The 13530-nt window shown below is 40.0% G+C and overlaps 1 protein-coding gene across 4 annotated transcripts in view; it reads left to right on the plus strand.

Moving 5' to 3' along the window:
• LOC140485988 (rho GTPase-activating protein 6) overlaps positions 1-13530 on the plus strand; it is a 546880-nt gene that overhangs the window by 383825 nt on the left and 149525 nt on the right. For all 4 annotated transcript variants that reach the window (XM_072584485.1, XM_072584486.1, XM_072584487.1 and 1 more), the window contains exon 2: positions 13133-13292. In XM_072584485.1, coding sequence (XP_072440586.1) covers positions 13133-13292 — 160 coding nt within the window. The remainder of the gene's footprint in view (positions 1-13132; positions 13293-13530) is intronic.

The raw sequence follows: 13530 nt of genomic DNA on the forward strand, positions 1-13530 counted from the left end.
TGAATGTTTAGATTATATTCCCAATAGTATGGAAACAGGCCCTTCGGCCCATGTAGTGCATGGAGATGTTTTTCTTTTGTAAAGGTGGATATTTAGAGAAATGCATTATTATGTAGTGTACTTGCTGATTTTTCCATGGTGATTAGACCTCCACCTCTTGCTTTCACTTAAGTTTGTAGTAGACATAGTAAATGTGATAAAAGGTTGATTAGAATTTGAAAACTTAGAATTTGAAAACTGCATTTTAATTTGGTGGTTAATTTGTAATAGACATCCTTTTGATAGGAATGAGATTTCAATATTCATTCAGATAGTATGTGCATGTGAATTCTTCTTTGTATATTTGTAAAACAGGGTTTTAGATTGTTTTGAGTACTTCTACAGATTTCACTGGCGATGATTGATAGACCAATAGTTATTGCCATTTCCTAACTGCATTAAATTCTGGCCTCGCAAGGCCTTTTCTGAGGGTAGTTAAGAGTCAACCAAATTGCTGTGGATCTGAATTCATTTGTAAGCCAGTCCTGATAAGGATGGCAGATTTCTTTCCCTAAAGGGAATTACTGGATTGGATAGCTCTTTTTTTTTTATATATATGATTGTTAGTGTTTCGTGGTCTTCATCACTGAAGCTAGTTTTCAATTCTAGATTTGATTAGCTGATGTCAAATTGCACCAGCTGCTGCAGTAGGATTTACATAGTTGTCTCTAAAGCAATAGCTTGTGCCTTAGCATTACTTACCCAGTGACATTGCCATGATACCACCACCTTCCCAGTTACATAGTCATAGAGATGTACAGCACGGAAACATACCCTTTTGTCCAACTTGTCCGTGCCGACTGGATATCCTAAATTAATCTAATCCCGTTAGCCAGCAATTGGCCCATATCCCCCTCAAACCCTTCCTATTCGTATACCAGTTCAGATGCCTTTTTAAATGTTGTAGTTGTACCAGCCTCCAGCACCTCTTCTGACAGCTTGTTCCATACATACACCACCCTCTGCTAAAAAAAAAGCTGTCTCTTGGGTCCTTTTAATAAATCTTTCCCCTCTCACCTTAAACCTATACCCTGTAGTTTTGGACTCCCTTACCCTGGGAAAAAAACCTTGGCTGCTCATCCTATCTATGACCCTCATGATTTTATAAACTTATATGAAGTCACCCGTCAGCCTCTGACACTCCAAGAAAAATAGCCCCAGCCTATTCAGCGTTTCTTTATCACTCAAACCCTCCAACCCCAGCAATATCTTTTGAGAAGGTGATGGTAAACCATCATCTTAAACTGCTGCAGTTCACAAAGTGTAGGAATACTCCCAATAATGTTAGGGAGGGAGTCCAAGGATCTTCATTAGTGACATTAAAGGAATAGTAATGTACTTCCAAGTCAGGATGTTGTGTAGCTTTGAAGGGAGCTTGCAGATGGTGATGTTCACATATACCTACAACCCTCAATCTTCTAGGTGTTAGAGTTTGAGAATTTAGAGGTTAAAGTCATCCTGGTAAGTTGCTACAGTGCAATCTGCAGATGGTACACTGTTGCCACTCTACCTCACTGGTGAACGGAGTGATCTTTTTGTTAATATCAAATGGGATGTAAATCAAGCAGGCTGCTTTTTCTCAGATGCTGTTGAGCTTCCTGAATTTCATTTGAAACACTTATTCAAGCTAGTGGAAAGTATTCTATCTCACTCCTGCCTTGTTCCCTGACAGATGAAGGACAGACTTTTAGACATCAGCAGGTGTGTTACTCACTGCATGATTTCTAACTTCTGACCTACTCAAATAGCTACTGTATTTATCTCAAGAGTCCAGTTAATTTTCTGATCAATAGTAGCCCCTTGGTTGTGTTAATGGATATTCAGTGATGGTAACACATTGAATGTCAAGGAGTGATGGTTAGTTTGTCTCTTATTGGAAATGGTCATTGCCCTGCATTTGTATGGCATGAATGTTACTTAACACCTTTTAGCCCAAGTCTGGATGTTGACCACAGCAGGTCGGGCAGCATCCGAGGAGCAGGGGAATTGCCGTTTCGGGCATAAGCCCTTCATCAGGGATGAGGCTTGTGGGCCAGGGGTGCTGAGAGATAAATGGAAGCGGGTTGGACTAGGGGGAAGTAGCTGAGAATGCAATAAGTAGATGAAGCTGGGAGAGAAGGTGATAGATTGGAGAGGAGGATGGAGCGGATAGATGGGAAAGACGATGAACAGGTCAAGAAGGCAGTGCCACATTGGAGTTTTGGGACTGGAATAAGGTGGGAGGAAGGGAAACTAAAGAAACTGGCCCGCATTAATGTTATGTGGTTGCAGGGTCCCAAAGTGGAAGATGAGGCGTTCTTCCTCCAGGTGTTTGGGTTTGGTGATGGAGGAGGCTCAGGACCTGCATGTCCTTGTTGGGGTGGGAGGGGGAGGTGAAGTGTTCAGCCAATGGGTAGTGGGGTTGGTTGGTGTGGGTGTCCCAGAGATGTTGCACAAAGGATGATTTTTCTCTTTACCCGCCTGCCCAAACTTGACCAGTAATTAAAGTAGGCATATGTATATGCAATTTTGTTGTTTCCTCTTTTGCGCCTCAAAAAAAGAAAAATTGATATTTAAACTGCACTTCCACAGCTTCAAACTAACACTCAACAATACTTATACATGGAAACCTGTGCATTTTCCTCACTTTTTCTACTCACCTGAAGAAAATGCAATTTTGAATTTGTGTAATCACAACATATAGTTTAATGAAATTAGCAGTAGCAACGTATAGTTAAAATTCATCTCATTGTTTTGTTGCTACTTTTTTTTCCTTTTAATCGAATTGGGAGCAGTGGAAGTTGATTTGGTACCGTTCTGACAGCAAACCCCTTTTCCTTTTTTATATAAGCTAATCCGATTTAGCTTTCAGCAAACAGAAAATGTAAGAGCTTTGGAACAAGAAACCTAATATGGGTCAACTAATGGAAACAATAATTGGCCAAAGCATTGGGATTCAGCAAGGGGGGGGAGAAAAATCATAATGAATCCTAAATGAGCTGACTTGGTGGAGTGCAATGATTTTTTTTTTGGCCCTTTGTTATGCCTTTCACTGTTTATTAATATATAGGTGTTGGTCAAAGTAAGGAACTGCATCTGCAAGTCAAGCAAGTTTTTTGTTTATTGCTTTACATTTTTATTTAAAGGATTTTTTTTTGTTTTTGTCAGCCTAAAATGAGAGTTGTTTAAACATTTAGTTTTCCAGCAGCCAGCTTATTCACACCATGCATGAAATATAGCACTAGTTTTATTAATGGAAGCAAGCCTTGAGCTCAGTGGTAGAATTCCCAGCTCTAGTTTGAATGCCATTTAGACTATCCTGATGAATAGAGAACAGAGTTCTGACTCTGAATTCAGTGTTGACGCCCAGAGACATTCACAATCATATCCTGTTTTTCAAGGGGAAAGTGAGAAGATAAAATGACAGCAACAATTATAATCAATGGTCCTCTTAAAACATGCACAGAAATTACATTGTGTTAGGATGACTTTTCAAATTATAATTTTGGTGCAAAACCCTCAAGGGAAAAATTAAAGCATTAGGTTCCTTTCAAAAGTCTTTGCAAGATGTGATTTGCTTCACTTCATTTTCTGGATTTGTGGATCACTTGGAAAAATTATACCATTCGTATATTCATTGGAATTTCCCTGAGGTTTCATTATTGTTCCAAAAGTGATGTGCTGACAACCTTCACCTCATTAATCATTACTTTCTATTTAACTTAAATTATATGTTCTGGAATTTTAGGCACATTTGTTCAGTTCTTCTTGCCTGCACTGAGTGTTTGTTTCTTAGCATGAAGAGATGCATTGATGTCTTGTAATGGGATTCAATAATTTCATGGAAATTAGACCAACTTCTTTTGCATTGTGTTTTGGCGCACACAATATGTGTGCTCCCTTACTGCCTGTAATCAGTATGTTTGGTGTGGAAGGAAGTATGTCAAAGTGTGGTACTAGAAAAGCACAGCAGGACAAGCAGCATCGGAGGAGCAGGAGAATCGACGTTTCGAGCACAAGCCCTTCATCGGGAATGAAAGGAGGTGTGTCCTTTCTTATCCTTCAACTGTCTGCTTCAAGTAAATAATTCAGCAACAAGTGGATTGGATTGGATTAGATTAGATTAGATTACCTACAGTGATGATGAAGCCCCTGATCCCACCTCACATGTCATCCAGTTTAACACCATGGTTAGTTTGAATGGGAATGACTCCTGATAGGAGTCAATAGGAAATTGACAGACACCGTGGAGATTCAATCATGCTTTTTTAACCAGCTTGAAACCTGGGGGCAAGTGGTTGTGAAAATCAATGGTTTATGTTTGAAGGAAGGGTCAACACAGAGAGGGATGAATTCTGTTACAAAATGTAATAATTTTGAAGTGGTTAATATGTCCCCATTCTACCCACAGAGTCATAGAGATGTGTGCAGCATGGAAATAGACGTTTCGGTCCAATTTGCCCATGTCGACCAGATATCCCACCTCATCTAGTCTCACTTGCCAGCACCCGGCCCGTATCTCTCTCAACCCTTCATATTCATGTAACCGTCCAGATGCCTTTTAAATGTTGCAATTGTACCAGCCTCCACCACTTCCTCTGGTAGCTCATTTCATACATGCATCACCCTCTGCGTGAAAATGTTACCCCCTTTAGGTCTCTCTTAAATCTTTCCCCCCTCACCCTAAACCTATGCCCTCTAGTTCTGGACTCACCCCACCTCAGGGAAAATACTTTGTCTGTTTGTCCTATCCATGCCCTTCATAATTTTATAAGCCTCTATAAGTGGATGGAGAGGAGTCCTCCAGTAACTTTTCGGATGGAGCAGGGAATGGATTTGTACCAGCTTCCTAAAGACCTGTAGTTATGTCTATCAAACGTATTGTTGCCGTCATGCAATAAACCTTCTTGTTGATGCTGCATGGTACTATATCCCTCTATAATGAATCACTAGATCAGACTAAGAAAATTTGATGGCAGTGCACTATCTTAATTAGCACTTACCTTGCAAACCTACTGATGGAAGTGGCAAATATTACAAGGTGCCAGCTGTGGTCAACCTGGAAAATAACACAAGTGCCATAGATGGCTGGGAAAGGTAGCTTCATCCTGTCAATTTTAAGTAGTATTTATGGGAGATTTGATACTATCTGCAGTCCAGATGTCAAGACTTTCATGATTGTAGTACCCATCTTAATAACTTATATATGTTTAATTTTTAAAAGTATTGGCTGCAAGTTAATAACATGACATGGTTGTACTTGAGAGCTCTTTGTGTTTTTTTTGTGATAAACCTATTCATTTGGTAGGAGACTCGTCTATAGTCTGAGACTGGGCTGTTGTTTTCAAGTGCAATGTGGACTCTGGCTACCAAATACACTTTTTTTGTAAAATGGGTTATTGTTCATCACATCATTTTCCCATTCCCATGGATGAGCAGTATGAAATGTGAAAGGAGTAACCTGAGCAGTACCTCAATGACTTCAAACATTTCTGTACGAGTGGATAAGGTGATCAATGATATACAGTGGGAACGTTGTATGGACTCTCATTACCCAGACAGCAGACACAAACATATGAGGGTTGTTAGCCCGGAATTCAGATTGTGACAGAGCTGCAGTCTCTGCAGTGATTGGTCTGTCTGGAGTTGCATTTGAACCCTTCACCCTGTGACTGAGGAAGGAAGGCTACCACTAATCCAGTAGCAGAGAATAATTTAAAAAAATACTTCGGTGTTATCGTTTGAAATGAGTTTATTAAATTACTGTAACTAATATAAAATACTGATGCAGGGAAGATCAGTTTAATGCTATTATCTGTGACTGTACATTTGCAAGTGGGACTTAAGTGCATGATCATTTTAGGAATTAAAATGTCTGCTCTGATCATATGTTGTAAATGCACTAAATATATTTGACTCTAGTGCACAGTTTAACATTAACTTCTCTTTAGCCAGCCATCATCTCTACAGGCTTTAGTCGTCTTACTCCCAAAACAGCGAGTTTTGAGAAGATATTAAGCAGGAAAAGGGAAAGAAACACACTGAATACACGAGAAAGGAAAGTGCTAGAAAGACTAACAAAAGACAAAAACATTGTTATCCTACCTGCAGACAAAGAACGCTTGATACTCATTTTAAATCAGAGACATTGAGAAAGCGAATGTACTACTTGCCGATACCAAGACTTACCACAAGTGGCGATAGACCTAACTCCACAACTAGAGAACCAAATCACAGCCCTACTCAAAAAAACTTCAGAAATCTGGAGAAATAAATAAGACTGACTTCCAAAAAATGAAACTAGACTGATCCAACGCACCACGCTTCTATAGGTTACCCAAAATTCACAAACCAGGAACTCCCCTCAGACCCATAGTCTCGCTACCTGGAACGCCAACTTACAGAATGGCCAAGGAGCTACACTAAAGACTAAAACACTTAGTAGAAGACTCATACCACTCCATCCACTCCACCCAAGAGTTCCTGAAGACCACCAAAGACACCAAGATAGAAGAGGATGAAATAATGGTCTTCTTTGATGTGACAGCCCTGATCACATCCATCAACACCAATCTGGCCAAGGAAAGACTGGCTACACTATTAGAAGAACCAAAGACACATACACCAAGCGCCACCAGTTTCATCAGGACAATGTCATCAAGCTAGCGGACCTATGCCTTTATCACCCACTCCACCTTCAACAACAAAACCTACAGAAAAACCAATGGAACACCCATGGGATCTCCGATACCAGGGTTCTGAGCAGAGGCAGTAATGTAGAGACTCAAACAAACAGCTCTGCCAACCATCCGTACCCAAACTATGTGGATGACACCTTCGTCGTCACGAAACAAAACAAATTAGTAAGCCTTCACGACCATTAATAATACCCTTACTGGCATAAAATTCACTAGAGAGGAGGAAAATAACAACAAACTGCCATTCCTAGATGTCACAGTAGAGTGAACAGCCAATGGGGAACCTCAAATCAGCATCTACAGGAAAACAACACACTGACCAAAGACTGAACTACAGAAGCCATCATCCCAACACCCACAAACGCTGCATTAAAACATTATTTCAACGAGCCACCACAGACTGCAGCACAGAAGAACTACACAGAGCAGAGGAAAATCACCATACAGTGTATTCAAAAAGAATGGATACCCAATGAACACAGTCCGCTGACTTTCTCAGCAACAAACCCAAACAAGCAGACAAAACATGTCCAGAACCCAAGCCACTCTCCCCTACATCAAAGACATCTCGGAAATGACCGCCAGACTACTCAGACCCCTTGGCATCATAGCCCACAAACCTACCAACACACTAAAACAGCAGCTAATGAACTTGAAGGACCCTATACAGGCAATAAACAAAATTAATGTCATTTACAAAATACCTTGCAAGAACTGTAACAAACACTACATTGGATAAGCAGGCAGAAATCTAGCCACCAGAATACATGAACATCAATGAGCCACAAAACAACATGACCCCCTGTCACTAGTATTTTTATGTACAGATGAGGAAGGACACCACTTCGACTGGGACAACACATCCATCCGAGGACAAGCCAAACAGAGGCATGCACAAGAATTCCTAGAAGCATGGCATCCCAACCAAACACATTTGACATGGATCACATTTGCCACCCCCTGAGAAAAAGAATGGGAGGTGATGTCACCACAGGAAATGACCACCAACCCAAGGAAACCTAAACACATAACTAGAAAACAGGTCATGTCACCAGTGCTTCATCTGGAGGTTCACTGATTATGTTACCTAGTATGGTGACGAAGCGTCTGAAAACGAATATTCCAACTCAGCGAGCAAACCTACATCCAATACCCCAAAACAGTTATTGCCTCATATGTCTGCTCGTCATCAACAGTACCCCTTTGTTCTTCAGTGAATTTTATCAGCAAAATAGGTGAAAGCCACAACATGGTATTAGTGTAGCATTAATGATCTTGGAAATGCTGGAAGAACTTGCACTGAAGTGCCAATGGATATAAATTGACACTGAACCAGACAAAGGAGATATTAAAAAGGATAACTGAAACCTTCGTCTAAGAGGGTCTTCAAGGAGCAATATGATGGGATAGTATGAAAGTATGCTCATGACTTGTATATGATGAGGTTTTATGTGAGAGAATGCATGAATTTTAAGAGAGATGCAAGCCATAATCTAATATTTTGCTTCTCGTTACTGACACAATTCGATATTCTAGAGATGATTGCTGTATGAGTGGAATTTATTGCCCTCCTCAGGGTGAGTTTGGAGATGGGCAAGCACTTAATTGAGTAGGAAGGTATCAAATGGGAACTTTGCCTCTGAAACCATTTCTGTCTCTGTCTTGTTTAAGTTTGAGCCCAGCAATAATGTCATTTCACAGACTTGCTCGGTTTATCTGTTTTTTTTTCTCCCTCTCCTGCTTTCTCACGTGCTCTCTTGCATGCTCGCAAATCTACTGGGATTCAACCAATAGTGGGTGAGGCAGTCGCAATGTGGGAGACCTCTGCTGCAAACCCAGCTCTGTCAGCTTGTAGGCTCCCTTCTTGTTCCAAGGCACTCTGAGCTTAATTGAGGGTCTTGGTGTCGTGATGGGGAGAGCCGCTCCCCTCTCTTTGCTGTAAAAAAAACACCTTTTTTTTCTCTTGCTAAACCCTCAACCTATTTGTGATCTGGGTCCCTTTCTAAACCTAAGCCTTTGGTATGTGAATTGCCAGTGACTGCCACTGTTTCACCACTATTTCACACTGGCAATCAATAGCCCCTGTTGACAGTGCCAGCTCGAGGGGGTGACATTTCTGTCCCTGAGAACCTCAGGAAAGGTCAGACGCTAGCCACTTAAGAGCTTGAATGGTGCTTAATTCCTGCGGCTTTCCTAAAAGAGATGCTGTTGGGATTCCTGCCAACTTTGCAGCTTGTGGGCAAGTGTTTTCCATTGTCTTGAGTAAATACCTTTCCACATATTGGCACAAAAAGATATCAACGCACTTATAAGCACAAAGCAATGTTAAAGTAATTCAAATCTTCAGTGACACCTTTCAATCTGAAAATAATGTGTACTGCAATCTGAAACCTTCCCTGACTGATTAATCGTCTATGAAATGCAGAACCATCTGAGTGTTTGTCTCTCCAAACAATTGTCCTTTTGTGACCTTCAGAGAAACAGCCCCTGCTTTACAAAAACATAGAATTTTATGTGGTGTAAAACCTCTGACTATTTCAAATGGCTGAGTGGTTGTATAAGTGACATACCTAACATCTGCGTCAGATGACTGTGGTTTCAAGCCCCCCCCACCCCACCCCCGGGACATGAGACTATGGTCTTAGGCTGCCATTTCAGTACAGTGTTAACTGTATCACATCTTCATGACACTGGACTCCTTTGGCTATAAATTTGTACGAGCATGATCTTAACCTCCACAACCACCTGATGAAGGAGCGGTGCTCCGAAAGCTAGTGCTGCCAAGTAGACCTGTTGGATTGTAACCTGGTGTTGTGTGATTTTTAACTTTATCCACCTCAGTCCAACACCGGCACCTCCAAGCCACGCCTTTCAAATAAAACGTTAAGTTGAGGTCACACATGCCCTCCTCAGGGGAATTTGAAAGATCCCAAGTTAATACTTTGAGAAAGGGCAAGAGATTTCTCCATGAGACCCAACCCACCAAATATCACTTAATCAGCATTGAATATTAGCAGAATTTTTACAAAAGGATTGTGTGATGATAATTGTGTTTCCTAAGTTTCAACAGCAACTACACTGAAAGCTGATAAGTTGTCAGGGCCTGCCATCCTAAATGCAGGGTCCGTCTGTAGAAATAGTTGATGAACTGGTCGTCATCTTCCAAATACCAGAAGTATTATACAAAGTTAGCATGGATTTATGAAAGAGAAATTGTGTTTGACAAGCCTACTGGAGTTTTTTTGGGATCTAACCAGTAGAATTGATGAAGATAAATCATTAGATGTGATGTATTTGGATTTGAGTGGTGAGAAGTTTGTGAAGAGACTTTAAAGCGATTTAGGCAAATAAAATGATTGGTCAAATACATGGGAGATGCCATATACCATGGATAAAGATGCAAATTGTCCTGTTCAGTCAGAAAAGTAGAATATTGTTTAAGTGGTGGTTGATTAGGAAATGTTGATGTACAAAGTAACCTAGATATGCTGGTACACTGGTCATTGAAAGGAAGCATGATGTTGCAGCAAGCTATTATGAAGGCAAACCACATGTTGGCCTTCAGTGCAAGGAGATTTGATTTACAGGAGCAAGAAGTCTTACAGCAACTGTGCACAGCCTTGATAATACCACAGCTGGAGTATTGAACGTAATTTTGGCCTCCTTACTTAACAAAAAGATGTATTTGCCATAATGAGAGTACAGCAAAGGCAGATTCCTGGTTTGGCAGGTTTGTGGGATGAGGAGCGATTGAGTTGACTGGGCCTGTATTGATTGCAGTTTAGAAGTGTGAGAGGGCATCGTATTGAAATATATTATATATATATATAAGCTTCTAACAGGTTGGACAGATGGGATGATATTTTCCATGGTAGAGTCCTGAATAAATGGGTCACTGTATCAGATATGGTGCAGGTCATTTTGGACTGAGATGAGAAATTTCCTTGCTCAAAATAATGAACCGATGGAATTTGTACAATAAAGACTGTGAAGGTGAAGTCACTAAATATATTTTAAAGAAGGAATAGTTTTCTAAATGCTACAGCTAGGTGGGGGTATGGGAAGAGCATGGGAGATTGGTATTTCGCGGATCAGCCATGATTATGTTGAACAGCAGAGTGGGTTTGAAGGGCTGAATGACCTTCTCATTCTGTTTTCTGTGGTATACTTCTCAGTATTGGCTGCAGAGTTCTTTTGGAGTGTCTTGAGATTGTGTAGATTTGTTTGTATTTTTTCATGGGATATGAGTGTCAGTAGCTAGGCCAACATCTATTGCCCATCCCTGATTGCTCAGAGGGAGGTTAAGAGTCTACTATATTGCTATGGGACTGGAGTTGGATGTGCATTAGACCAGGTAAGGACATCCATTTCCTTTCCTAAAGGATATTAGTGAATTAGATGGATTTTACCAACAATCAACAATGTTTTCGTGGTCATCATTAGACTCTTAATTCCAGATTTTTTTTTGATTGAATTCAAATTCCACCACCTACCTGGGTCTCTGTCATTTTTCTTTACCATTATTCAAGTTTTGCACTCCATGTTCATGTGACAATGTAACGTATCTGGAAACAAAGATGCTCAGCAGTAGCTCAAAATCTTAAAAGCTGAATGTTTGCAATTGCTTCGCTAACAGCAACATAAACCCATCCAGTCTGAACATGTCTGAAACAACCATGCATTTAGCTGTAAAACAATAAGCAACTACACTTGCATGATATGTGTTCTTCATCTTTACTAAACTGTTATAATAAGAGCACCACTTTGGAATAACCATTGACTAAACAGTACAGCAGTGAAAAGAGATTTCACACTCTGGCCTTCTCTATGTTCCCTCTGTTATGTGATTAATCTGTAATTAATACCAACAATTTACTGAAAAAATTAGAGGTATTTGAAGACGTGTTTTCTTCCTTTGTTTTAAACCAGTTTCTTTTTTACTGTGATTATTTATCTATTTATTATGAACATTTTTAGCCTATGTATATTTCACTAAAATATCTTTTCATCTGTACATGTTTTGTCTAGCAACAGATTTGGCTAGATTTTGCAGTTGATTATTATGGTGAGGACTAATGGCAGTTGTGGTTAGTTATGTATTTAAATGATGAGGTTACATGATTATATGTCAACATCCCAGTAATTTCTGGCAAATACCAAAATGACATTTCACTGAGCCTGGTGATGACATGCATAGAATATTGTTAAACGAATGTGCTTATACATACAAACTAAACGAGATACCTGTGTAATTTCAAGCATGAGTAATATTCCTGGTGTAATGGTTGTTTTATTTCTAACAGCCAGTCTCTTTGCCACTGGAACTGTCTGTCATAAATATGGAATCTTATCCTTTTAACAGTTAATTGTTGGAGATTTCCAAAATATTAGTCTTTGAACTTTATTCTTCCATCTCTCTGCTTGATTTAATATTGGATTAATCCAGTCCAATTTCTTTATTCCTCTGCTCTTTATTTCTTGCTCTTTTAATGCAGTGTTATCAGCTCTTTTTTTCAGAGCTTTTGAAGTGAAGAGCAGGAGGCAAGTGTAAGCCATGAATGATTTGCTGTTTGAATACCTTTTATTCTTCAGCAGAGCCTGGCCTGTTGTTTTTTTGGTTTTAATGACATTCGAAGAACAGCATGCCAGGCCAATATATTCTAGGGAGTTAATTGCTAAACCCATAATGCTTATTTGCATATGTTGGGGAAGGAATTCATAGATGCTAAACTAAGGGAATTTCCAAGCGAGTGAATCTTCAGCACAAGGCAATTACACACTTGGGGTCAGAATGAATTTTATCTTGAGAGAGTAAAAGTTCCTGTCACCGCTCCAGTCAAAGGTACATCACAGTTGCTGCTTGGTTCATTGTGGTTGTCCCTGTTTGAGAGTTGATGAAGTCATATTTTATGGTTGATAGTTTTGTTAAGTTAAAACAAATGTTCTATTTGATTGCCATGCACTTACGTTTTTTTTTCAATATAAAAACATAAGTTGTTGCCCTTCTCCAGCTGAGTTTTGGAATGACAACACAAAGAATTGGTTCTCTGCTCCATCGGACTTGTTCATGAGGGGCATAAAAACAATGGAAAAAAAGGAGGTCTGCAAGACACGATATGTCACAGAGTCATGAATGTTTCCTCAGACAGAAACTTTGAGAAGCTTTTTTTGTGTGGCGGTTTATTGAGATTTTAAATGTCGCTAGCCCCAACAACTGTGTCAGCACAGTTCTGGTGTTCCACATAGGCAAAAAAAGATTCTGCTTAAAAGTAATGTCATCAAGTAGGGACAAACCAAGTCTTGAAATTTACCTGGTTACGTGGTGATAGAACAGGAAAGAGGATAATGCTATACTATGCTGTGTTTGGTTCTTGCCACTTGACCCCTTTTTATTAACCATCCTTTTCCAACAACAGGCTGACTTTACTTGGAACAGCATGTCTGGTCGGAGTGTTCGATTGAAGCCGGTCCCTATTCAAAGTTTGTCGGAGTTGGAGAGAGTACGGCTTCAGGAAGTGGCTTTTTATCGGCTACAGCAGGATTATGACTTGGGCTGCCAGGTTACAATTCCAAAAGGTAAGACCTAATTGTGAATAGCTTCTCAAAGATTGCTACTGCCTTGTTTTTACTTTAATCTTTTCATGGGTTGTGACACCAGTTAATGTGAGTGTTAGAAATGTGGGTACATGTAGTGATAATGGCAGATGATAGGGGGTCTTGTAAACTAGGGTTGTCAAGCCCCTCAGGATTGCAAGGTTCTTAGGATTGAATATTAATCTCTGTTCGTTGCTGTAAGCAGTTCTCAAGAAAAATC

The sequence above is a fragment of the Chiloscyllium punctatum genome, chromosome 15, assembly GCF_047496795.1.
Source record: "Chiloscyllium punctatum isolate Juve2018m chromosome 15, sChiPun1.3, whole genome shotgun sequence".
Lineage (NCBI taxonomy): Eukaryota > Metazoa > Chordata > Chondrichthyes > Orectolobiformes > Hemiscylliidae > Chiloscyllium > Chiloscyllium punctatum.